Here is a 25,691-nt window from a genome sequence, read left to right on the forward strand (position 1 = left end):
GAATTCATTTCTTCTTTAAAGGCTAGGAATCCACACAGTCCATGAAGCTAAGAGGTGGTCAGAGATGGAAGATGGACAAAGTAAGCATACTGCTGTGGATCACAGAAATGCCCATTCACTTCTCCCTTTTTCTCCCACCACGAGGGAACTTAGATACCACTGAGATTACTTTAGCCTGAAGTGTGTTGTACCAGCAGTGAGAGACAGCAGAGGCACTCTGCCTCAACAGATAGCCCAGGTACTCTGTCAGTCTGTCACAGAATTATTTCCACCAAGTAATGATTCCACCCAAAACTGTCAATCAAGAAAGCTAACATTTTCCATTCAGAAGACCTTTCTTTTACTTACAGAAAGCCAAATGTTTTCATAAATTAAATATTTGCTAATAAACACTCTCACCTCTGTTTTTAGCAACTCTGTCTGCTTAAGAGAATAGGTTACTGACTCTATTAAAAAACTGGCAGGCTTATTTCTTTCCAGATTGTTTAGTGCTCAAAGGATTAGAAATCTAGTGACAGATAGTTCAGGCTGTAAACTTAGAAACCGGCCACTGTTATACTTGTTATGACTGTATTTAAACTGGAGATTCAGATGTAACAAGCTCCACTTTCTGTTTAATCAGATCCAGTCCCTTAAGTCTTTTTTTTTTTCCCCCACAACAGTATGTTTTTGCCAATGCCTGTGTCCATATCAATCAAAGGATTTTTTTCATACTCTCAGATTTTATATCTGATTTTTGAACCACCATTGCCAACAGAGCTAATTTATTTAGTGAATTGCATAAAAATTAACAAATTAGCCTGGTAACTCACTTTACATATTAAATATTTTAATACTCTCTTTTAAAGCATTATAGATTTTAGAAGCCTGAGGGTTCTCCCTCCAGAATGAGCTCCTGGTTAGTAGCAATTTTTAATTTTTCCAAAGTGTTTAATAACTGTGTTAACCTGGAGTTGCAGGGAAACTGGAAAGTGTTCTCTAGTCAGCAGCTGTGATCCTGGCAGACTGTCAGGATGTTTGTGACCTCTAGAAATCCTTAAGGTTTTGATCAGCATTTCCTTAACCCCAGTACTGGTTTATTTTTGTTTTAAATTACATCTCAGTCTACCCAGGGCAGATAGTAAGGTTCACATAAGTGATACAACAGATAGTTACCAGCATCCTTCTATTATGAGATGGGCATATCTTGATTATGCAAACAAGGACATTGTTTACTGTGTTCTATTTCTGAAATTATTATAGTATTATGCTGATACAAATAGTACTGTCGCATCTCAAGTGTATTGATTTAAAACATAGTGGATGGAATTCAAAGACTGACAAAGACAATGAAAGACAATACCTGACTGAAAGACAAAAACCCAAGGTTGTATCAGGATGAGTGTGTTATTATAACTTTCACATTATTTTGCACTAATTCATGAGACCTGAAGATAGAAATTTCTTGAATTTTCTGTGCCTGTAGAGTTCATTTTTACCATAAAGCATTATAAATAATGGGTGAAAAGATCACACTGCTGCTGCTAAAATACATTTGTTTGTGTCAGAATGTGCAGTGAGTTAGTTCAAGGAATCTTGTAATAGTAACTACAGATAATATTAGAAAATTCATCTCTCAGCAGGCACATTTTGTTTATATATTCATATAAGGGTGTGTTACTAGCAACTAACAAACATGTTCTTCCTCCACTAACACTTAAAGGCAAAATGAAAATTGCTTACCCAGCAGGGGAAAAAATGCATTATGTTACTCTCCATTTACCCTCTTGATCCAATGTCAATGGTGCGCTGAGAATACAATGTGCTATATGCATTACATATTACATAGCACATGTGGGGGGTATGTATATTAATATATGTAGCTATGCATACTGTGGCAGCTTACACGTATCATGTAAGTGGCCTAAATTCAGAAATTTGATGGAGAGAGAACAGGAATGTTGTATCCTATCATAGAATATACATAGACTTGCGATATCCTGAAGTGATAAGTATGTGAAAGTATGTAAGAAAACACAATAATTTGTTTTTAAAAACCCCACATTTGTTATTCTGAGTGGCACAACTTTAAGCTTTTAAAAATTCATAACACTCTTTCAACTGGAGTTGGTGCTGAAACTGAGACAAACTTGAGCTGTCTTTTCCTATATCACCTTTTATGGATCCTTATGCTGCAATGACATTTTAATAGTGAGCTATTTTCTTCCATGAATTTACAAGTGTTTTCATTGATTTTTTAATTAATCATGACCTTTAAACAAATACTGATTTATTCTGCAAATTATAGAACATGACATAAATTTACATATTGGTGATCACTTCCAGAAACTGATGTCAGGTATTGGCTATTTCATTTCATCTCTTCTGGCAGTGTTTTTCTAGAATACTTGCCTTGTCACTGACTGTGGCATATCTTCACTACAACTGTCAGGCTCAGAACAAACGTGAAGGCAAGAAAAGCTTTGATGACTGAGGAGGAGATCAAATGAGAGAGAGAGATTGAGCTGAAACAATACTATCATCCAATAGATAATTCTTGGTGTGAGGAGAATGAGACTGCCTGGCCTGCTTTTGAGTCATGCGTGGGTAAATCATTAAGATGCTATTGCTGTTGCTGTAAAATGAGTTTGTTTTGGAGGGCTCATTGTCACTTTCTTTCTGATATCATTTATCTGTGGCTTAAAAAGAAACATATAATAAGGTTATCATCCAAACGTCTACCAAATGAGTTAAGGCAATATGGTGCCACATGGTCAGTCCAGGTAACTTTACCCAAGGGGGTAATAACTGTTGTGCAGACACAGGTCTCTGCTCTGAAATTCAGTGAACTATGTAGGCAGCTGCATGTGTTACACATTACCTAGCTCTGAAATTTAAATTCTTGTTGGGAAAAAAAAAAAAGAGTCTCTGGAGCATTTTAAATAGAACCCACTCTCTCTGTGTGCTTTCTGACATCTTCTTTGTGAACTGAGGCTCTTCATTGTCATCTTCCTTTGACAGTTGCTTTCATCCCATATGTTCAATACATCCGCTCTGAGCAAGTTACCTTTTCATCTGGCATTTCTTTATGTTAAGGCTATGCTGATTCTCATTCGTGAATTGGATCTGCCGGGCTTCCTGATGTTGTATACTATAGTTTGCCAAACCTAGTTTGCTCTGACGTGTAGTGAGAGCAGAGGATACAACTTCAGACAGCTGGCAGCAGCAATCTATGCTATCCAGCAGGTATCTAACCATCAATATGATAATGTACTGTTGGACCACAGCCAGCTCTGCACTGACTTCTGCAACACTTTTCTACAGTATGAGCACAAAGATAATCTGGTGTTCAGAGGCACTCAGCTTGCATGCAGTCAGACAAAAAAAAAAGCTCAGGTTTGCTCTATATGGACATCACTCCAGCTGTAAGGCCTCACCATATAGAAGGGGTGTCAGGAACTCTGTCAACACAAGAGGAAGTGTGTACCTGCTTCATTCCTGTGTAAAAAAGCACTCTGTGTTTTAGTAAGAGGAAAGCTGTTGAGAGTAACAGTTAGGAGCTGTCACTGATATAAAATCCAAAGGACAGAGCAAGCAGACTGTGTACCACTTGCAATTATCTCACACAGGTCAAATCGAGTGAAATTTGTGTCTGTAAGTTCACGTGAGAATGTTTCAAAAGGACTTTTCAGATAAGGCATTGATCATGACATACTGATTGCCAGGATTGCCAAAATTAGCCTATGATGTTGGTCTATGACATGCAGATGTCCTGGTTTTAATTTCCTGGGATGATAATTAAGATAAAATCACTTCTGTTAATTCCTTCAAAGCTGAAAAGACTTGTCAGTAACTACATGAGAAGAGTATTCTTAAAATTACTAGCTCATGCTCATGAACTTCCAGGGTGCACTGCTCCCAAACTCTATATAGGCTACACTCTATGGGGCAAGTAAATTCACTTCTTCATACATAGATTTCACACAGGGAAATATGCACTTAGGATTTCTCCCTTTGTAATCTGCTAGTTAGCCTCAGATTGCTTAACACCAGTGACTTTCCATCCTTGGAGCTGTGCAATATCTTCTTTCCCAAGAGTGCTGCAAGCCATAAAGGAGGATTAATACTGCTTCTGAATTGCATTAACTACTGTGTGAATTTTCCACTTGGAAGCTTCTAGCAGATACTTGTAAAAATCATGTAAAGCAGGAATAAGAATAATAAACAATTAATAAATCAGCTGTCAAGTTTTGAGCTTGCATTTTCCTCTGTGATCTGATCTTCTGACATACCCTCACTCCCTTCAAACTTTTTCGTATACAATTAATTTAGACACTACAAACCAGGCATCATCCCAATAGATAACTTCTTTTATCTACAGAGAAGAGGATGTGCCATAGATTACTCCATCCTCCTTTTCTTTTTTCTTGGTATTCCCAACCTGTGATGACTAGATTTCTATATTTGATGATTACAGACTCTGAGAACAGTCATACAAGTATCTCAATACTTCTTTAAGGATCCAAATTTCACCTTAACAACATCTTGTAGCATTTTATTGCATTCAGTAAATAATTCTAGGTTTATTGATCCTAAAAGAGAGCAAAGATATTGTTTGTTTGGGTTGGTTAGTGGATTTTCTGTCTAGCTATCTGTTACTCCCTCTATAATTTTCAACCTATTTGCCCTTGTTGGTATTTTTGAGATCTCTAGGATCATAGAATCATAGAATAGTTAGGGTTGGAAAGGACCTTAAAATCATCTAATTCCAAACCCCCTGCCAGGGGCAGGGACACCTCACGCTAAACCATATCACCCAAGGCCCTGTCCAACCCAGCCGTGAACACTGCCAGGGATGGAGCATTCACAGCTTCCTTGGGCAACCCATTCCAGTATCTCACTGCCCTCACAGTGAAGAACTTCTTCCTTATATCCAATCTAAACCTCTGCTGTTTAAGTTCTAACCTGTTACCCCTTGTCCTATCACTACAGTCCCTAATGAATAGTCCCTCTCCAGCATCCTTATAGTCCCCCTTCAGATACTGAAAGGCTGCTATGAGGTCTCCATGCAGCCTTCTCTTCTCCAGGCTGAACAGCCCCAACTTTCTCAGCCTGTCTTCATGTGGGAGGTGCTCCAGTCCCCTGATCATCCTTGTGGCCCTCCTCTGGACTTGTTCTAACAGTTCCATGTCCTTTTTATGTTGAGGACACTGGAACTGCACACAATACTCCAAGTGGGGTCTCACGAGAGCAGAGTAGAGGGGCAGGATCACTTCCTTCGATCACTTCTTTTGATGCAGCCCAGGATACAGTTGGCTTTCTGGGCTGTGAGTGCACACTGAAGCTGGCTCATGTTCATTTTCTCATTGACTAACACCCCCAAATCCTTCTCTGCAGGGCTGCTCTGAATCTCTTCTCTGCTCAACCTGTAGCTGTGCCTGGGATTGCTCTGACCCAGGTGTAGGACCTTGTACTTGGCTTGGTTAAACTTCATCAGCCCACCTCACAAGGAAAATGAATGGCTGAATGGAGACAAAAGGCTGAAGTACAAATTCTATAGAGGTCTGCTTGGTTTGTTCTGTTTGCTGATCAGTCAGCATATGGCTATATATGTCATACTGTTGCATGTATGCCAGAATGTGCAACTTTGAAAAAGCGAGAGAGTATTATTCTTTGTCCAGACAAAAGCAAGAAATGGAAGAGGAACCTGAGGTACTGTGTATGAGTTATTGAGATGCAGAGGGGTTGGAGTGGAGAGGCACAATCCTTCCTCTTCCTGATGAACAGACATGAGAGGTGCTAAAGAAGAAGGGGTAACAGTAGTGTTATTCCAGGGGACAATTTCAGCAGAGTAAAGTGCTCAGTTACAGAGACCAGGTTTTCATGGACCACCTGCCTTCCTATCTAAAATTATTTGTGAGATTTTGACATTTAAAAATCTGAAAATCCTTTCTTATGCATAGAGCAGATAGGTAATTCACATTTTTTAGGTAATTCACATTTTGCATCATAACTCCAGCTCTGTGTTTCTGGTTCCAGAGACATCTTCAGCTACGTCTCTGCATCTGTAGAAAGGTATAAATGGTGTCATCTAGGAAATAAGGTACAGCTTGCAAATAAATATTTCAAGCCAGATTTTCCCAAGTAAAAATGAATGTCTCTGAAATGCTAAATTATGACAATACAACATCATCATATTTTGAAGTGTGTCATTTGTATGTGCTTGGAAAAAATTCTGCAGCACTGGTGTTTTTTCACAATTGTGATTTGCTTACTCTGAGAATAAATAGCCTAATCTGTTTACATATAGTTATATAGGCCTGTCTATAAGACGTGTAGGATCACAGTCAGAAAAAGAATTAGTGAGCTAGGCAATTCTTAGATGGGTGTATTTAATCATTAATATAATGAAGAAGTCAGAGAAAGAGCTACTCTATTAATATAAATTCATTTTATATACTTATCCTCTATAATCTGTCTGCTAAAATGTGGACATCTTCAAGGAAGCAAAATAATCTTGCTTTTAATATTCTTCAAGATCTAGAAGTTTCTGATAATTGTTACTAATTTTGCTACAAACATTTTTATCCAGGCTTAGTCTCTGGCCCCTCTCTCATCACAGTGACACCCTTGCATGGTTAAGGGATAGTATAATGGTCTCCTGAGGTAAAATACAGTTTACTGACGTTGATGCAAGAACTTCCCGATGCAAGATTAACCACAGACAAATAGTATAGACTAAGGAGATAGCTGTTATAAGAGCATCTTGCTCATTATAACTCTAAAAGTGATCTTTATTCTAGTTAAATGTCTATGCAAAACCCTTCTGCAAATGTCTTATACCACAGAGTGCATGCTTTTTTCTTCCTTTCTTAAGTGGAGGTCCTTATGCAAGGACAAGTAAGAACCAAAGAAAAAGTCTTAAAATGATGGGGAAGAAGCTATTTATATTATTATAAGAAGCTATTTATGTTATTATAAGCCATTTATATTATTATAAGAGTTCACTTAACTAAATAAAGTCTTTAATGGCAATTTAACTACAAAGCTATGACTAGAAACTTGAAACTTTTCTAATTGAAAGAGTGGTCAGGTTTGTTTTTGACAAAGGACAAGGAACATTTCCTCACAGTATTGCTGGATGTTCAGAAATTAACTGGAAATTTTTACAAGAATCTGAATTACTGTAGGAGAAATTTATTTCTTTAACCTTTCAGCTTTGAAGAAAATAAAAAATAGTCTCATCCATTATTATAAATGCAAAATACATTCTTTAAAGTAGTTAGTCATTTGATGAGGTAAAGCAAAACTTTTGGGAAAAAAATCATATTCCTGATTCTTGGCCCAGCCCCCAGCGAGAATTTCTGTAAGTGTATTGCACAGCAACTCCTTCAGGCCTCAGATGTACAAAAGAAAGAGCAAAAATACATAAACCACCATCAGATCCTTAGTTTAACTTCAGGATTTGGATGATGCTAAAAAAACTACTTTTTGTTTTTGGAAGCTGTTGGTAGGCCTCAGTCTTTTTAACACAGGGATGCTCAACTATTAATTTGCTTCCAAATGATATAAATATATTGTTTTACATAGGCCAACCCCCCCTGGCTGGACCATGAGAACAGTTAGTTTGTTCTTGGCCAAATACCCCCATTTAAACGTGCTGACTTGGATCCCTCAGTACTTGGAAAGGCCTCAGTGAAATAAATCTCCACCTACTCCAAATCCAGAGGAATTTTAGACCATTTATGCAAGTGAAAGCTGCCACTTGCAGTTCTATTTTGTGCCAGGGTTCAGTGGCTGAGAATTTGGTATCCACACAAGTCCTCCAAGAGCCCTGTTCTGCATAGTGTGGGTGACAACAGTTGTTCAACTACAGCAGCTGTGATGCCAAAGGGGAGGAGCGTGGAAGAAGAGCACAAAAGGTTCTCTTCTTCCTGTGTGCCAAGGGCACAGACATTTTGCTCATTGGAAGATTCTAGAACGTTCCTGAAATCAGAACAAAATTGGAAAGTACATCTAGCTGGAAACTACTTCTAGCCTCCTGGCTTCTCAAAACACTTCTCAGGATGCTTTAATTTGATAAACCATTTGGTAGTTTTCACTGCACTTCCCCTGACTAACTTCTATTACTCTTGGCAATGACCATGCATTTTTCCTTCTCCAGCACTGAGTTCTCCAAGCTCTGTCAATGGTTTCTGTTTGTGAAGCCATAGACTAAACCTCCTGCATATCCCTTTATCTGTCTCCTTATCCAAGATTAATAACAAGAACATCATGTCTCTCAGTAAGATATACATGAGGTCCTAAGTGAGTTTTAGTGCCCCTGGGTAAAAAATCTTTGTGCTATTAAAAATAGTGAATGCTCTACTATGACTTTTGACCATAAGAATTTCACCTAATTTGTCATGCACATTCACCTTTCTGTACATTTGTGTGTGTGTAAAATAACTATTTACCAAATGTGCATTTCTTTATTTAGTAAGGAGTGGATGGTAAAAGACAATTGGATTATTTGGATTATATTACAAATTCATTATGCATTCAGAAATTTAGTTATAGCCTTAAGCCTGGGTGCACAGACATGATTATATATATGAGTTAAAAACAAAAGTATGTTACTGAAGGGTTCTTGAAAGTTATTTAAATGTGGTAACTAAAAGTTAAAGTTTTAATTTACTGGTATATGCAAGAAAACATTCAAATGCACATTGTTATCATCTGGGAATGATTATCAATGCAATTTTGTATATGGTTCTAGACATTTTTTCAACTATTTTTTTATTATAAAAATCAACACCAAAGCTTATTTCATAAATATTAGACACACTCAGTTCCCTTCTTAACTTTACCTCATGATTATAAAATTGGAGCCAGAGCCAGTGTGTGCATTTCAGGGGAAGTTATGATGTAAAGCAAAGAACATAGAACAAAGGTACTGAAAATCTTTTATGATTGAAACTGCAGATTGAAATTTGTGAAAACCTCTGAAAAGCATATCAAAATTGCCTCAAAATACTGGGATGTATCTTCTTAAGCTTTTTAATGTATGCAGCCAAGCTCTTCCACTTTAGTTTGGAATCACTGTACTGCCTCTGTTTGGCAAAGTCAGTATGACTATTTAAAAAATGAAGACGGAAGTACTTCTACAGAATATTTCTGATAAGAGCAGTATAAAATATAGTATCAAAGTTTTGCACAGCCAGAGTTATAAAAAATGCACATGGTTAGCTGTGGATATATCAGCTTGCAATATTTAATGCTTGCCCCTGAATGTGTGGACAGAAACTGAAATATTAGTGAATTTATATTTTTACTGTTTGTATTACAAATATATGATTTTTGAGACAAAACATGAGGGTGGGAGTTCTTGGATTTGGAGAGATGATTAAGCTGTAAGTCAACATTTAAAATGATATTGTTTTGGCATGGAAAAGGCAAGTGTAGTTTCTGTGGTAATGTTGGCAAACCATAAGTGAAAGCAAAAGGTAGTTTTTGTTTGTGTTTCAATGAGGTGATTCATGCCACATTAAAAAAAAAAAAAGGTGCCTCAGTCTCTATCCTCTTCGTTTTCAGGAGCTAAAATCTGGCATAATACAATCATAAAAGGTTTGGGTTTGTTTTGTTGTTTTGTTTTGTTTTGTTTCCCAAAACATAATTCCTATTATTTTGGCATTGTTTCCTATACCAATTTTTGACATCAAAAATCCTAGTGACATTAAAGATTGCAACAGGAATAAAGCATTGATGATTGATCTTGCTGACAGCTGTGGTTAATAGTGGGAATATTTCGCACTGGAAGTTATTCAACATTGAGAATAATGGTATTCAGTGTATGTGTTCAAAGACAAAATACAATTTTTGATATTGAGCAGCATATAATATGAATAGTGCCTCATTAAGAAAATTTAATAAGTAAATCTTAGATTGCAAAGTGCCAGAAGAGTAGAGGATGCTTATTCTTCTAAGAAGTAGTGCCTTTGTTTTCTGGGGAGTATTTGGTTCCAGGACATATCAATACCTAATAACAAACACCTGTGGAGCTAAGCCCTTACTAAATAATTATGTTGCTAGTACGGAACTAAAAGTAGAATCACGAGGGAAACACATAACTTTTAGAAAGCCAAATCACATATAGATATTGAACTTTCCATCTTGTAGATGGTGTATTCATCCCTTACTATTGGGCAACATTTTAAAGTACTTTAATCTACATCCCAATGACAGCAAAATGAGTCTCATCTTTTACGTGTGCTATTCAAGTCTGCTGCTGTGTGACTCAAAGTGGTCCATACCATAGTCTAGTACAGCAATGTTATTTATTAAATAATTATTCAGCCTTTTAAACTACATTATAAAGTGTAAAAATATATGCTAAATATTTTTATTACCATAAGGTTAATTATTGCTGCAAAAGGATGTCAGTGATTAAATATGTCTCCCAAATACATTTTACGTTGATGATTATTAAGGTATGTTGAATTTATCTGAATTAAAAGCTGACTTGAAGAAAATGATAGGATGCAAGGCAGTAATCTAATCTAATTGTTCTTATTATAAAATAGATTAAGAAACAAAGAGTGAAAACATCATTGTTCAGTCCTAAAGGAAACAGTTCTATAGAACAGAGCTAATGAAGACCTACCCAACATGCTTCAAAACATATCCTACTGACTAAAATTGCAGGAAGGATGCATAACTCCTAGAGTTTCCAATAAAATTACATCTCACAAGACATATTTTAGAATAGAGACCCACTGAACATATGTAATGATGAAAAGTTCACCATTTAATTTGTTTATAGACCCAGAATGCAATCCTTCAGTCCTTGTTCATGCAAGATTTTGTGTTTACTATTTGCATTAACATTTTTTTCTAATGTGACAGATTAAGTCAACAGGATGATTCTAAACATATGGAATTAATTGTATGGTAGGAGCATTACTAGATTTCTGACATATGACACTCAGTGATGACAGGTGTAGTTATGAATAAAAAGCTATTGTGTATGATATCTATGTTAACATTTTCAAAATCATCCTGTTTTCTAAAAGAACCCTAATTGGTGAAATGCAAAACAGTCAATGACAAATGAGATATTCCATTTGTTTCACTTATTGTCTTTCCTAAACAAACTCAGAAGCTCTGATTCTCAGGTTGTAATTAACTTCCTTGAAAACACTCATTGGTGTTTCAAGAAGTTTCATAGCATCTTCTCATAAATCAGCATCATGCATCTGAATTAAAATCTAAATGTAAATTAGAAACATTTTTCATATTAATGATTGTGAGGCTAAACACACATTCAGAACTGATTATACATTGCTGCCTTACAGTGACTGACTGAGTTGCAAGAGAAAAGCATCTTCAGACTTCTTCTTAACTTTCTATGGGAAATTTTGTTTCCAGCATGGAAGCTTTGGAGTTCTGGAATTCATTGCTATAGCTGTAATAATTGTATTACCAAAAATTCTATCACCGATTTGCTAATGCTTTGAAGTTTTACTGGTAGAGTAATTTGTAATTTTTTAAGTCTAGAAATTAATTTAAAGTGGTTTAAAAAGTGGTCTCAAGATAGCTATGACACAGCAGCTTGCAGCTTTTAACCTTAAACTGAAATTATATTGAAAAAATAGAGTATTTTTTTTCGTCATGGCTGGTGATATTAGCATGGGCTTTTCCTTGGATGATTAGTTTTGTAAAGTGTGTAATTTAAATGTGGAATTTGTCCTCCTCATTGTATATTACAATCAAAGTATAATAAGTAGCCTTCTCCCAGGGTTAACTTCTACTAGCTTTTAGATATTAGGAATTTAATCTAACTTATCAGATTTTTTTGAAATAGTGTGAAGGTGCTTCCTGACAGATTACAGAAACTCCAGTAAAATAGTTTTTGCATACTGGTAGAGAAGACTAAAGCTTTAAATGGAAACAAATTTCGCAACTCTTGCTGACTACAGTGTCCTCCCTCTGTCATAACACTGTAGTCTCTTGTTCACTAAGTATGCCTTCCAATTAAGTTAGCCATTTTATTCTCCCTCATTCTTCACTGTCTCAGAGCACTCCATCAGCAGTACTTCTTCACTTCTCCTCCTGTCACTGTGCTAAAACTGTCTTTTCCTTGGTTGAAAACTTATTGCTGTTGTCCATCTTTTCCCTCATAAAACATAGCTGGAGCCCTGTCTATACAGCTCAGCTTTTCTCCGTACTTTGTCCTTCTGAGTGAGATGGTGAACAGCCAAGAACATAGTTCACTTCCTCTGGGCTAGACCTGTGCGTAGAGCCAGGCCTAAAAAAACATTTTACTATATTCAAATAATCTAGATGCCAATGAGGCCAAGCATTCAGTTATTTGCTTAGTCCTCTGGATTTTGCAGGCCTGTGTCTGAGCATGGGGTTTGGTAGTTTCAAGAAGAAACTGTCACCAGAATAGTATCATTCCAGTAATACTTGCACATTCTCAATGACTACTCTTTCAGTGTTATGCAATTCATTGTCCAAGAGTAACTGTAAGTAAATTCGGTTTTAGTTTTATATACTTCAGAAGCTTTGCATTTTAAAGAATAGTACTTCTCTTAACTGAAGTTTCTTAATATGCCTGTATGATTATTTCCAGTGAGCAACAGTAGGAAGTTTATTTAGGCAATGGGATACAATGAATCATCTGATACAGACATGTTTATGTACGTTAAACATAAAAATAATTAGCCTGCCAAAGACCATTGTATTCAACAATAACAAAACCCATATTCACTAGGGATGAAAGAGACAGGGAAAAAACCCTTGCAAATTCTAACTGTATTTTCAGTGTCAAGCTAGTGAGTTTCTCTCCCTGGAAAACAAAGGCTGAGCTTCCATTTACGGGAATGGGGAAAGTACAGGAATACAGGACACTTATTGGGATACATGAGAACTTCAGAAAATACCCTCCTATTTAAATTGTCTCAAAACAGAAACAAAAAAGCCAACAAAACCAACAAAAGTTAACTTATTGTAAGGTGCCAGTTACAGATATGTCTTTGCTTTGTTTTCAGCATTAGCATTTGTAGTCAGTTAAGTCTCCAGGACAACTGACAATCAAATGCAGCAGCAAACACATTATTCCCTTGCATATATTTTAGAAGAGAAAATGTCATTTTAATCACATGTGCTGCAAATACCTGGCCAGTATTAAAATTGGCCATTTGATACAGTGCAACTCTTCCTTCTTTGAGTGGTGTATTTACAATTCCCTTTTGCAGTGTTAAAGTCAGAATAAAGAAATAATCCATACATGTCAAACTAAACAAAAGCTAGCACTTTTCATCTGAAAACCTCCATAATCTAGAATTGGCTTCCTTTTAAAGCCACCTTTATCCTGGGAGTCTGCATAAATGCTTTAAATGTACTAGTGCAAGGCTGGTTATTATTGAGGAGAGAATAACAGAGCTTTTACTGATCATTATGAAAAGTTACTGTGGATTGCACTAACTTAAGTATTTGTTTCACTCTGCTGTCATAGATTATGAATTAGAAATAATAGCAGTAATCACATTTCAGAAATGAGGATGTAGCTGCAAAGCCTCCTAACTCCCACTACACCAGTGTTATAATCCAAACAAGTTAAATAAATCTCTTACTTTTAACACAACAAGTAGAAAGAAAAAAAAATCTAGAATGCTTCTGCCTTCATCAGATTCATAAAACAGATGAACAAAACAGCTCATTGTGCAGGAAGCTTTGCTTTTGGTTTTGTTTTCAACGTAACTTTTAAATGTCCTCTTTTTTTTTTTTTATTTTATTTAACATTCCATGTTAGAAAACTGGACTGTTGTGATTCTTGGCAGATATCTGCTGCTTGTTTGCAAAGCACCACTACATTCTAACATATACATTCCTATAAATGAAGGAAAATAATGGAAAAGTAATCCTAAGTAACTCACAGTACTGGAAGAAAATTATGATGCAACCACTAATGACAAAATAGCTTTTACTAAAAAGCTGCCAGGTTGTCTGGATTCATATGAATAAAGAAAAAAAAATATTTTTCCAGAAACTCCAATGTATCTGGTCTTTTTGGAATATCAGTAAAGAAGGGACAAGAAACTAAGTAAACTGCAAGATGCTATCAAGTGATCTCTACTTTTGGCCTTCCACTGGACTGCTAGTTTTGGCAAACAGCTGTGCTGGCTGCAGGCAGCTCATAAAATCTTTGTCCTCTGGTAACAAACAATCCAGAAACAAAACCACACTCATTTTCAGTGCCAGAGATCATGCAAATTTTGTCATTTTGACAGAGCTCCGTGTCATAAAACACTTTCAGAATGGGTTGGGAGCATCAGGAAAATATTTTCAAGAGGACAGAAAGAGCAAATGAACACTCACATTAGAACATTTTTTAATAATGTTTGGCTTTCAATAGTTGGTCTTCAGTATTCTGAAAGGCACAACATGGAAAGGAGGCATAATGCCTAAGAGATTCCCCCTGTCCTCTTTGTATTTGTGAGCCAATATGAGAAGTACACCAGCCTCAAATTCGCAAGTGTCATTCTGAGATGACTAGTAGATAAAGTGGTAACTTAGAAAACTTAAAAAATACATATCAAAATGTCTGATGCTAAATTTTCTACCATTACATTTTCTCTCTATAAGATCTGGAATAGAATTTCTGCTGTAATTCACACAGGTTTATTTGCTTGTAAAAATACCCAGAAAAGCCTCTCACTCTTCCAGCAGTAGCAGTAGGTAATGCTGCACTGCCAAAGTAATGTCCGCTGTTTTGGTGGTTCAGAATTCCACTGTAAAATTTCAAATTGCCAAGATACTAGACTTGGAAAATGTGTCTTTGTAATTTTTGTTCATAAAGATTTTTTTCTGCACTATAAATGCACATGTTCTCAACAGACTTGAAACATTAGTGATGTTCTGACTAATTCTAATAGGTCATTCAGTCACATTTTAGATGAGTTTATGAGGGAATATAATGGCAACAAATACAGAATAATGATGTACTTGCTATGAAGCGAATGTATGTAATATTGGTTATAGAATACCTTGAGCAATTTTGCCACTTGAAGATCTGCATTGAACAATCTAAACTGATTGACCTAATCCATAAAGTTGATTGAAGACTGAAAGAGTTACCATCATAGCTGTTCGTTTCTGAGGTTTGCATCTGTAGCAGCAATTCCTGAAAAGTCTTGGGACTCACCCTATTCATTACCCAGTTATTAAGATACTGTTATTAGATCCAAAGTTATTAAGTTATTAGATCCAAGGTAACAGTAGTGCTTCTATATTGTAATTTGCAGTGGTGTAAGGGCTGTTTCACAGAATTCTCTCATCTGCGCCAGAAGGCCAAATTCTGAGACAGAGGTGGTACGGATATCTGGGGTCATCACAATCCAAGATCCTAAGATACTATTAAATGTATCTTTTTAGTCCCTGCAGTAACTGTGTGAGTTGTGTTTATATGCAAGAGTATAAGAAGCTTAAATCTGAATTAAAATCTAAGAAACAATGTGTTTAAAGACCTGGTATGTTACATTGTAGTACAAAGAGCATTAAGCAAAATATCTCTGTGGTAATTACAAAGATCTGGATACAATTAGTGCAGTAAGAATCTCTTTCCTTTCTGACTCCTTCATTAATTGGGATTCTGAATAAACATTTCACAGGAGAGGAAAATAAAGATTGTACCCTAACTTCACTCCAATTTGGCATCTTTCTTCTTGAAAAGATAGTCACAGGAAGGATCCAGAGATCAGCAAAAAGTTAATACACATAGCAGAGAGATATTCTGCATATTCCCATCCTCCTTAAACCTTCAGAAGTTCACCACTTCAGCTCCAGAGGGCTAGAGCACCTTTGATTGAGAGACAAGCATAAATATCCCTCCAGAAGTGGTGTGTTTTTATACAATTAGGGATATAATGCAGCAGTATGTATGTACTCCGCCTCTGCAATGTAAGACTGCACAGGCCCAGGTGGAAGTACTTTGCTGGAGAGCAGTGCAGATGGATTAGGTATCACACTTCACTGTATATTGTATCTTTATTAGAGGTCACAGCTTTAATTCAATCATATTCTCTGTAACAGTGTGCATAAGAAATCATAGTCAGCATCTACCACAAAACAAGTATCAGGAGTGCATGCAACATATGAACCTGCTCTTCCTCTTATTGTTTTTATACCCTCCCCCTAAAAGAAAGCTTTAAAATCTCTCAATACTGCAGACTGCAGTCCAAATAAAACTCAGTCTTTGTCCAAATATAAGCAAATTTTCTGCTTTCTATATTTACAGAAAGATAAGGAAAAGACTAGTGCATATACTTCAAATGTTTAAAATCCAAATACCAATGCAGCAAAAGTATATTAGCAGCAAAATGCACATCTGCATTGATTTACAGCACAGAATAAAGCCATTCACTGCTTAACAATGTAAACCTTCCTGAATTATACCCTTTTCTTTTATAAATATATTGAACTTCAATTTGTAAATATATTATCTATAATTTGTAAGCATGCATATATGTTTATATATGCATGTGTATTTAAGATATGGGTGGATATAAAAAACAAATATATATCCAAACTAAAATTGCAGTGGAACTGCTCATTACAAAAGCTATTGAGCATGAGAAAGATGTGTACTGTGGTCTAACACAAGACTGAGAAATAAGTTGCCTAGGCTTCAGAACCAGTTGAAATGTCACCGTATTTTCTCTCCAAGCTCCAAGGTGCGCTTTTGCCTTTTCTTCAATAACATAAATATGTAATAACAAATACGGAACACAAATATTATTTAAAACTTAAAATAATAATTTTACTCTCACCTTTCCCTTAGGAAAAAAAAAGTGAAATTGAAAGCCACATACAACTTGATGCTTTCTGGGAAAGTACTGAATTCTGTTCCTAGGGGAAATAGTATAACAGCCTAGCAAGACCTCTTTCTTACTGGATGTTACAGCCCTAGGAAACATATTGTGAAACCTTGCTGCAAGCTGAACTATTTGTATTTTGGTATAACAAACCATGTCATAAGGCATAGCTTGGTGAACTGAGCACAATCAACAAGTAGAAGGAGACAAAAACAGCAAACCGATATTAATCAACCAAGACAACTAATTAAAAATAAATATAACAACTAGTTTTTCTATTCAAAATGGCTTTCTCTCAGTGTTACACGGTTTGCACTAGGATATCCTAAATATTTCTGGTTCTGAAGTAAGGACTATTTCTAATTTGTGAAAACCCATGTCCTATCGATCCTCATTTGACATCCAGCAATATTTTTTCATAATGCCCATTTTAGTGCCAACATTCCAGATTTTAATGAAGTTAAAATGCAACTTACGTAAATTATTTGGCGGAGGCCTGGTCTCCATGTTTTCATAATGTTGCACATGTACTACAATGTTTAGATCTCTTTCCATGTGATCTGTCGTGCATGGGCCTTGAGGTCGCATAACATCAGCAAGAGCCCTGGAAGACAACAAAATCAGAATGATACTACAAAATCTGTAAGGCATCATCAATATATTGTAAGGATGTTTTTAGTTAGGGATACCATCCATCATAATGTCTACTGGAGAAACCAGCTCCATTCACAGCAAAATGAGGGAATCAGATTCATTGTGAGACTTAGCACTTGAGGCTCTTTTTAGGTTGTTGTAGACAGTGTGCTAGCAGTAGTACACAGAAACACATTAAGTTCTTTAGCTGTCTGAGCTTTGTAGGAACATAATTTAAGCTTGTTGAGACTTGCAAAGTTCTGCCATTGCATGTGTTTAGTGACACTGCCATGTTGGTTAAGCTGTGTGCCTCAGCACCTACTCCCTGTTTGTGAAACTAGTTTTCACAAATGAGTTCTCTTCACACCTGTATTACCAGCAGGGCCTGTCAAAGCAAAAGTTCACACATGCATTTGCACGGAGCTCCACACAATGCAGTGGTCTTGGCTGTTGTCAAATTAATAAAAAATGTCAGAGAAAGTGAAAGGTCACAATATTTTCATGTAGAAATCAAATAGGCAAGGATTTAAGCTTTTCCCATCCACAAGGGAGATGAAAAATGTCTTTTCTGACTCCTGTGAGTCTTCTAGTCACTAAGATGGAGCAAAGCTTGCACAGGCACACTCCTTGCTGCTTTGAAGCCAGTTCAGAAACAGGATAAAAGCTTTACGGTAGCAAAGAGGGGGCAAGCAAAAGGATTGCTAACAGTTAGGCCAGGCCCAACCTGGTGCTGGTTGTGGACTTTTTCTGCAGAGCTGCAGGCATCAACTATATCTGAGACAGAATCGTCCTGCTTTGGTGTATTTTCTAAGGACTAATCTCACTGCCAAGTGTCCTGCTGAGTGCAAGTCCGTTCTTCGTCATACATTTAAGAACACACACCTGTATAAGCCCTGTGGATCCAGAGTTGGTGACTAAGTTTTATGCTCCAAAACTCAGCATGACAACATCTAACCCTGTGATTCTGGGCTATGGAGTTTTATCATTGACTTCTGTAGGAGCAGGATTAACCCTTAGGTACATGCCACATAGCTACCTGCGAACTACTGTGCCATACAAAAGAACTGGCCCACCTGCAGAAACTTGCTTTAGGCAAAAGAAGGCTGTGGTGTGTGTTACCAGTGTCTTCAGAGTTTTTGTTTTTAAGGGAATGGATGTATTTTCTGGGCATTCTGCCTGTTTTAGTTTAATTTTCTGCAAAATTATATACAGTGTCCCAGATACTGCATCAAGAAAGACTAGTTTATACACTAATAAATAAGTAAAACCAAACACACTCACTGGTGAAAGCCATGGCAAGTGCCATCTAGCTCCTCCACCCTACTTCTGTGACATGATGATTTCTTGATCAGGAAGCACTGTGCTTTTAAATATTAAAAAGTAGCTTCATTTAAGTGACAGAGAGGAATCCTGAACTGGATCTTGCTGCAGATTGCAGGAACATTGCTTTGGTGCACAGCTGAATAAGACTGATGTTTCATTGTGTTTATGGCTAGCATTATGTAATTAAATTATTAGTTACAGTTGTGATCAACATGTTACGGAATACTCTGTTGATACTGTAAAAGGTCAGAAGACAGTAACCAAATGATTAATGCTATCAGAGCAATGCTCCCATTTGAAGTAATGCTTATACAGCAGAAATAGCAGAGCTGGCCTACATAGCAGAATAATAAAAATTCAGTAGAAGAGATCTCACAAAGGTATGTAGAAAATGGGGAGAAAGGAAAGCATTATATTGCAAAACGTAGTTTAAAATAAGGGGGGACCAAAACCATTAATTTCTCTTCAATTTATGCACATATGTCTTTATACAAAGAAAATTCTTGACATCAGTATTCATTCTAATTCCAGAGGCAGCTGGACACATTTCTGGGAAAGGAAGAAAGGCAAATGAAAGTTCCTAACTTCAGTGTGAGAGTTAAAACTGTGAGATCTCGTAATACATGGATTAGTATTTCCCAACTTTGTGAGAACAGGTTTTCAGAAACACTTTCCTCATTGTCCTTAATTTAATGGTAAATATTGTTCACGTAGACTTTACATAACACCCCGTATGAGAGCAAATTAACAACTGCTTGTCTGTGAAAATGCCAGCTAAGTTTTCTACCATTTTAGGGTGGCCTTTATCAAAGGTGTTTTAAGGAATTAGCTGTCCAACTCCCACTGTATTAAGAAAAAAGGAACTAATCACCATCAAGTTCTATTTTTAACAACACAGCACCTATGTTTATACTGTGTTAGTCAAAGTTGTACACTCTCCTCAGGGCTGAATAGCTCATATAACAAAGAGCTTGTCTTTATCTTCCACTGATGTCAGGGAGAGTTAAAAATGTACAGCAGCTTGTATCACTGAAGTACAAAGGAAATGCTGTAGCTGTATTTTGTTCTTTTAGGGATTTGCCCATATAATGAAAAAGATAAGGGAGGTTTGTGCCTCAGTGCATGATGAAATCCTTGAATAGATCTTTGCTTTGAAAAATTCCACGTAGGCCAACAGACTGTTATAATACCTTCATGCATTTGGCTCACCTGAATATCATCATATAGATCTTACTATCTGAAGAAATTGTTAGATTGAATTGCACTGAAAAATTATATATACATAAAAGGTCTTTGTCTACACCTTTGCTATACTGAATGATTTTTTAAGGAAGTGCATAATACAAGATAACCTTCTAATCAGGTAGCTTAATCATTGGGTCCTGTGTACTGATACTGATTGCACTATTTCCAAAGTGGAGAAACGTTACCTACTAAAGAGTTCATGGGCCAGAACTATCCAAGTATAACAAACGTCAGCATTTCTCTTGCTATAGAATTTTTCTCTTTGGCTATGTAATACTATTTTCAGGTGTTACAAAGCATGTGGAGCCAGGTGTTTCCCTTATGGGTACAAGCTTGAAGAAGCTGAAGTACAGGTTATTTCATAAAAGGTCACTTGTAATATTTTGCCTCCAAAACTGGGTCAAAACTCGTAAGGGAAATAATTTCACACACAGGATTCAGGATTTTGGCAAGTCAGACTATTTTGGGCCCCAGGTACATGCCTTTTGAATGATCAACAAAAGACTTAACTTGTGAGCTCAGCACATTGGAAAGAAGAAAGAAGAGCTCAGATGGTTCACAATATTTGGAAGGTTGCTAACATACTGTCAGAAGCACTGCTTCAAAGGACAACAAGCTATAGTGTAAGAGCATGATTGTACATCTTGGCCTTTCCGTTCCTGGTTTGTTTGCATATTCTCCACAAGGATTAGGAAAGAAGACTAAGGTGTGGGTTTATTTGCAGAAAAATCTCCTTCATGAAACAGAAGTAAAGCTTTCCCCTTTTCTACACACTTTTGAGAGAGAATACTTAGTTTTAGCTAATGGAGCCTGGAAGTCCCACTAATGTACTCTTAAGCAGCAAAAACATGCTGCCCTCACATGCCTAATAGCTTTCTAGGTCTGTTTCAGGAGGCAGATCAGTTCTGTTTCCTTTTAGGCACAATACTGCCACATTTGTTCACTTTGCCATATCTATTAACATACACCATCTTATTCTAATACAGCCTTATTCTCTTAGAAAGCAAGAGGATAAAGGAAGAGTTAGTCTGTTTGGATACTACTATTACAGCTTAGTTCTTGGACACCATAGCTGAAGGGAATATTTATCTCCTTTTAATGTCAAGTAACAAATACAAAAGTGAGAATGATATAAAGAAAACATTAACATATGATGTCTAAAGTGATATATGCCCTTTAGAGTTAACACTGTACTTCCCTCTCCGTTTTCATCTTCCAGATTTACAGTTCCATGCCAACAGTGAGAGTTTTACTGAAAAGCACTGATCTGACAAAGAGAGAAAATGTCAACAGTGCCACATTTGGCCTTTTTTCTCAAAACAAAAGGAAGTAACAAGCTCTCTAAGAAAGGACAAATTTTGACTCTTTTTTCCTAAAAGGACTTTCCCAATAGAGACTTTTCTCTATGGATTGTTTTCATTAAATAAATCATTTCCCCAAATATTTGAGAAAAAAAAACAGGGAAATTAATGCAGTGTTCTTGGTTTGTTTTGATATAGCAGTAAACAAATGGGAGGTCAGTGTATTCACCATAGGTGAATTTTTTCATAGGAATGAAGAAGATCCAAGTGTTTCATATAGCCGTTGGCTAGTGAGGGAAAGGAGACAATCTTAGCTAAGGAAATAGATGACAAATCAGCCTACATGTGTTTCGTGCTGCCTGCCAAAATGGAGTAACACTTAGTACTTTCGGTTTGGCCTACCTAACACTCTGGATGCTTTATACTTCTGCTTATTAATAAGGTTCAGTACAGAAACAAAAAAAAAAAAAACATAAGAAGTGTTCTTTTGGGGGTATTGTTTGGTGGGGGTTTTTTATGTTTTAGTGATGAGTGTTGAAAAAGTGAAAATTAATATAGGCTACATACTACTTAATTATTGGTACTATTAACTGTTTGAACAGATAAATTGTTTCTTTCTTAAGCACTGCAGCCTTTTTTCAGAACACTAGTAGTGTAAAATAAGCTAGGATGGAATATTTTAGTTGAATTCACATTTGAGGACAGAATTTACTTCAATTCTTCCCTCAGTGAACAAATTTTTAGATTGCCAAAGGGAATTAAAAATCATATTCCTTTTTAAATTAATGGTGAGTCTTCTCCACGGCTGTAATAGGACTGAGAGAACTTTTATCTTTAAAAAAACAAAAAGCTGTAGCACTGCTTTTTCAGAACATGACTAGCTATTATGTGTACTGAGTGGGTGACTGTTTTTCCATGTGATCATGACTTTCCAAGTTTCTGTATAATCCTGACTCGAATATTTTCATGGCAAGAAAAGTACACTATCTCAGACACTGTTAAGTAATCAGGGTAACAGACAACCTTTTCCAAGAACCACTTCAGAAACCTAATCTTTATGCATACAAGACTGAAGGAGTTCAGTGTTATTTTCCAATCCCCTATAATTCTATTTCCATGAGCAAAGACAGAATACTGCACACCTGTACTTTAGATAGCAAATATTTCTACTATGAGAAATCAGATCTGCTAAAGCCGTATGTAAGCAGGGATGGCCACAACTTCACTCTGTCCTGCCTTTTTGTCTGTATGAAGACACTACAGGAAGAGGCTGAACCAAGCAAGCTCTGTAGCTTAAAATTAAGATTTTAAAAATAAGTTGGGAGCTATATATTCTTTTTCTCAACTAGTAATTGAGAATATTCAGAATGTCTAAAGGATTATTATACCTTGCTCAACAAAATCCACCTTTGCAGGAGTATCAGACACAGTGTTGACTAAAATTTCTGCCATGTGCTTTGTTCCTCGGTAGTAAAAGTGTATCCAAATCAGACAGTTTATAAATAGCAAATAATTGCTAGTAAAATGGAGATGCATTTGCAGGAGTATTTTTGTGACTTTCTCTGTTCATTTCAGGATAAGCAGTTAATCAAAAAGTCATGCAGAAACTTCAGTAAAAAATAAGGCTCCAGGTGTTGACTTGATCACTTGGACTATCTTTCAGAGGATGACTCTTCATCTAAGCTTCAAAGATTGTGAACTACATCACTACCAGCCAAGACAAGAGGAAGCTTTCTGCCACACTGCACGTCCAGTAGAAGGTATCCTTTTGATATCATTTTATCACTAAAGTTGCCCAATATGCTGGAATTTATTTAGACTCTTTAATGGAGCTGTTTGCCTTTTTTAATGCCTTTTCCCCATCTGCTTTACTTTCATGTGCCTGGAATTAGCATAAAGAATCAGACAGACTGCAAACTTGACAAATGTGTTATGCCTTGATTTTGAACTGCTGTGAAAATCTGGGTTTGAAGTATGTTGTTAAAGCCACTGGGCTCTGTCCCGAGTTGCCCACCTGCCTATCCACCACTAGGCAACCAGCACCTGGAGTAGACAGTACACAGCATGCCTAACTGTAGGTGGGGAGGTTCTCTTTGATATAACTCAGCCGTGACACTGTGGAGACAAAGTATATCACACACATACATGGATAAGACAATACTTTTATGTTACATTTTTTACCTTTCAATAGTAACTGAAAAAAAATGTTAAAAAAATCTACAACAGCTTTTCGTTTTTGTGTCTCCCTCTTTCCTTCCACCCTGGCTCATTTTCACAGCTTAGAAATTTCACAAATAGCTCACACACTTGCAGGGGTTGGGGGAGTAGGGAAGGTCCTGCCAAAACCATTATGCAGCTGGAGAGCGAGTGTGAGATGACATTTGTTTACATCCTTCTCTTGAGAAGTAAAAACATTTTCCAGGCTTGGAAACAGTTGGAAGTGGGAACCTGTCAGGCTTTCTATAATTTGGTGTTGCTGGTTTCAGGGGTTTTTTTGTTTGTTTGTTTTCCTATTCATGCACAGTATATTCAGGAACACTTGCTGGTTCATGTTAGGGAGAGAGTCAACCACTGCAGATAAAAATGGACTACTGTCTGTGCAGACTCCACAATTATTTCTAGTCTTCCTCATTATGCATGTACTTTGATAACCTGGGCTTGGGGAACCACAGGAGCTCTGCTTGCCAAAGTTGGTCTCTTGATCACCTTGCAGGGGAATGCAGCCTGACTGGCAAGAGTTGTTTGTTTAGCAGGAACAAATAGGCTTCTCTCTCCTCTTTGGGGGTAGGGGACAGGTAGCAGGGAGGGAGACCCTGCTGCCTGGCATTTAGCCTTACCTGGACATGTGCTCCCGCTGTGGTCTGTGTGCCTTCTCCAGCCCTAGTTTGGTGAAGATCCCCACCAGCACCATGACTGCCACAACCCCACAGATGATGTAGACAATGAGGTTGGTTTTATCCCTGGTAGGGTCATGCAGAGGGTCGTCTATGCGTGAAGGAGGCTTTCCAGTGTTCATCCACAACGGCGTCTCATAGTTTGTGCAGGTGCTTTGATCCAGCCTTGTCTTCTTGAACTTGCAGCAAAACCTGAAGCCACAAGTGCCGCAGCAGAAAATGAACTCCCCCGAACTGCAGTTAAAGGGGGGGTCCCACTGCCCCATCACGTCAAAGTAGCCCCTGCAGAAGTCTGGGGTAGGAGGTGGCTCAGAGGGGTCTAGCTGCTCCCCAGGGCTGGAGTGGTTTCCTCCCGAGAGCACCACAAAGCTCCCTAGCTGCTGGCCAGCTTTCTCCTGAGCCCGACACACCAGCGTAAGAAGGTCCGCCACCAAGTAGCCGAAGACCAGCCGGATAAAGCCTTCCATTCTGCCTCCCAGTCCCGGCTCAGCAATGCCGCCGCTCGAGCTGCTGGATGCTGCTCTGCGCCAGGAGCTGAACATAAAGAGGCTCCGTCAGGGGCCGGGCGTCCGCTCAGCCCGCGCTCGCCTTCAGCACCGCGGACAGCCCCGCGCGGGCCGGGCCGGGCCGGGCCGGGCGGAGCCACCGCCACCGCCCCCGCGCAGCGCCCGCAGCCCGGCGCCGCTCCGCGCCGCTCCGCTCCGGAGAGCGAGCGCGCGGCACTTGTGGAGTGCGCGGGAGAGGGAGCGCGCGGGAGGAGAAGGAGGAGGAGTATGGGAGGGGGGGAGGTGGCGGAGGGAGTGCGGGGCACTGCGCGGCGCGATCGGGAGAGGGGCGTGGAAGGGCCCCCGAGGCGGGAGGGCTGAGGCGAGTGCGCTGTAGGGCGGGGGAAGGAGGAGAAGAGCGAGCGGGGAGCCTCTCCGCGCTGCCTGGGGCCGGCGTGCAGGCGCGGGGAGCATCCACCTTCCGCTCCCCCGCCTGTCCCTGCGCGTTCTCTCGCACAACTCCCTCAGCCAGGCACAGTGCCCGCCGAGCCGCTCTTGGAGCCGGGCGGGTCCGCAGAAGGCGACGGCTGCCCGGGCAGAGCGCGAGAGGCTAGTCGGACTCGCCGCGGCAACCAGCCTGCGTGGAAGGGGTGCCGCCAAAGGGGGAGTCCGCGGTGGCGGGCAGCTTGCGGGTGAGGGCGAGCCCAGCCCGGCCCGGCCTCTGAGGCGCCCGGGGGAGGCTGCGTGCCCGGAGACCCGGCACTGTCCCGCCGGCTTGAGCCCCGAACCGCGTTCCTGATCAGCCCCTCTGTGGGGGCTGATCAACACTCCCCCCCCACCTCAGCCCCCACCGCAGCTCCCGCCATCCCTTACATAAGAGACTTCCCGCCCAGGCGATCGCTCCTCACAGGTGCGTCTCCAAAAGCGCGGGAGCGCCTCCTGAGCCCACCTTGCGCGCCCCGCGCTGAGGGGATG

At 38.6% G+C, this 25,691-nt stretch overlaps 1 protein-coding gene across 1 annotated transcript in view; it reads right to left on the minus strand.

Annotated features, from left to right (window-relative positions):
* The window catches only part of SHISA9 (shisa family member 9), a 184,576-nt gene extending 159,803 nt beyond the window's left edge, over positions 1-24,773 (minus strand). The window contains exons 1-2 of the mRNA XM_034065634.1: positions 24,175-24,773; positions 17,312-17,439 (exon numbers count right to left, since the gene is read on the minus strand). Coding sequence (XP_033921525.1) covers positions 17,312-17,439; positions 24,175-24,773 — 727 coding nt within the window. The remainder of the gene's footprint in view (positions 1-17,311; positions 17,440-24,174) is intronic.
* Between the last annotated feature and the right edge of the window lie 918 nt (positions 24,774-25,691).

Source organism: Melopsittacus undulatus, chromosome 8, assembly GCF_012275295.1.
Source record: "Melopsittacus undulatus isolate bMelUnd1 chromosome 8, bMelUnd1.mat.Z, whole genome shotgun sequence".
Classification (NCBI taxonomy): Eukaryota; Metazoa; Chordata; class Aves; order Psittaciformes; family Psittaculidae; genus Melopsittacus; species Melopsittacus undulatus.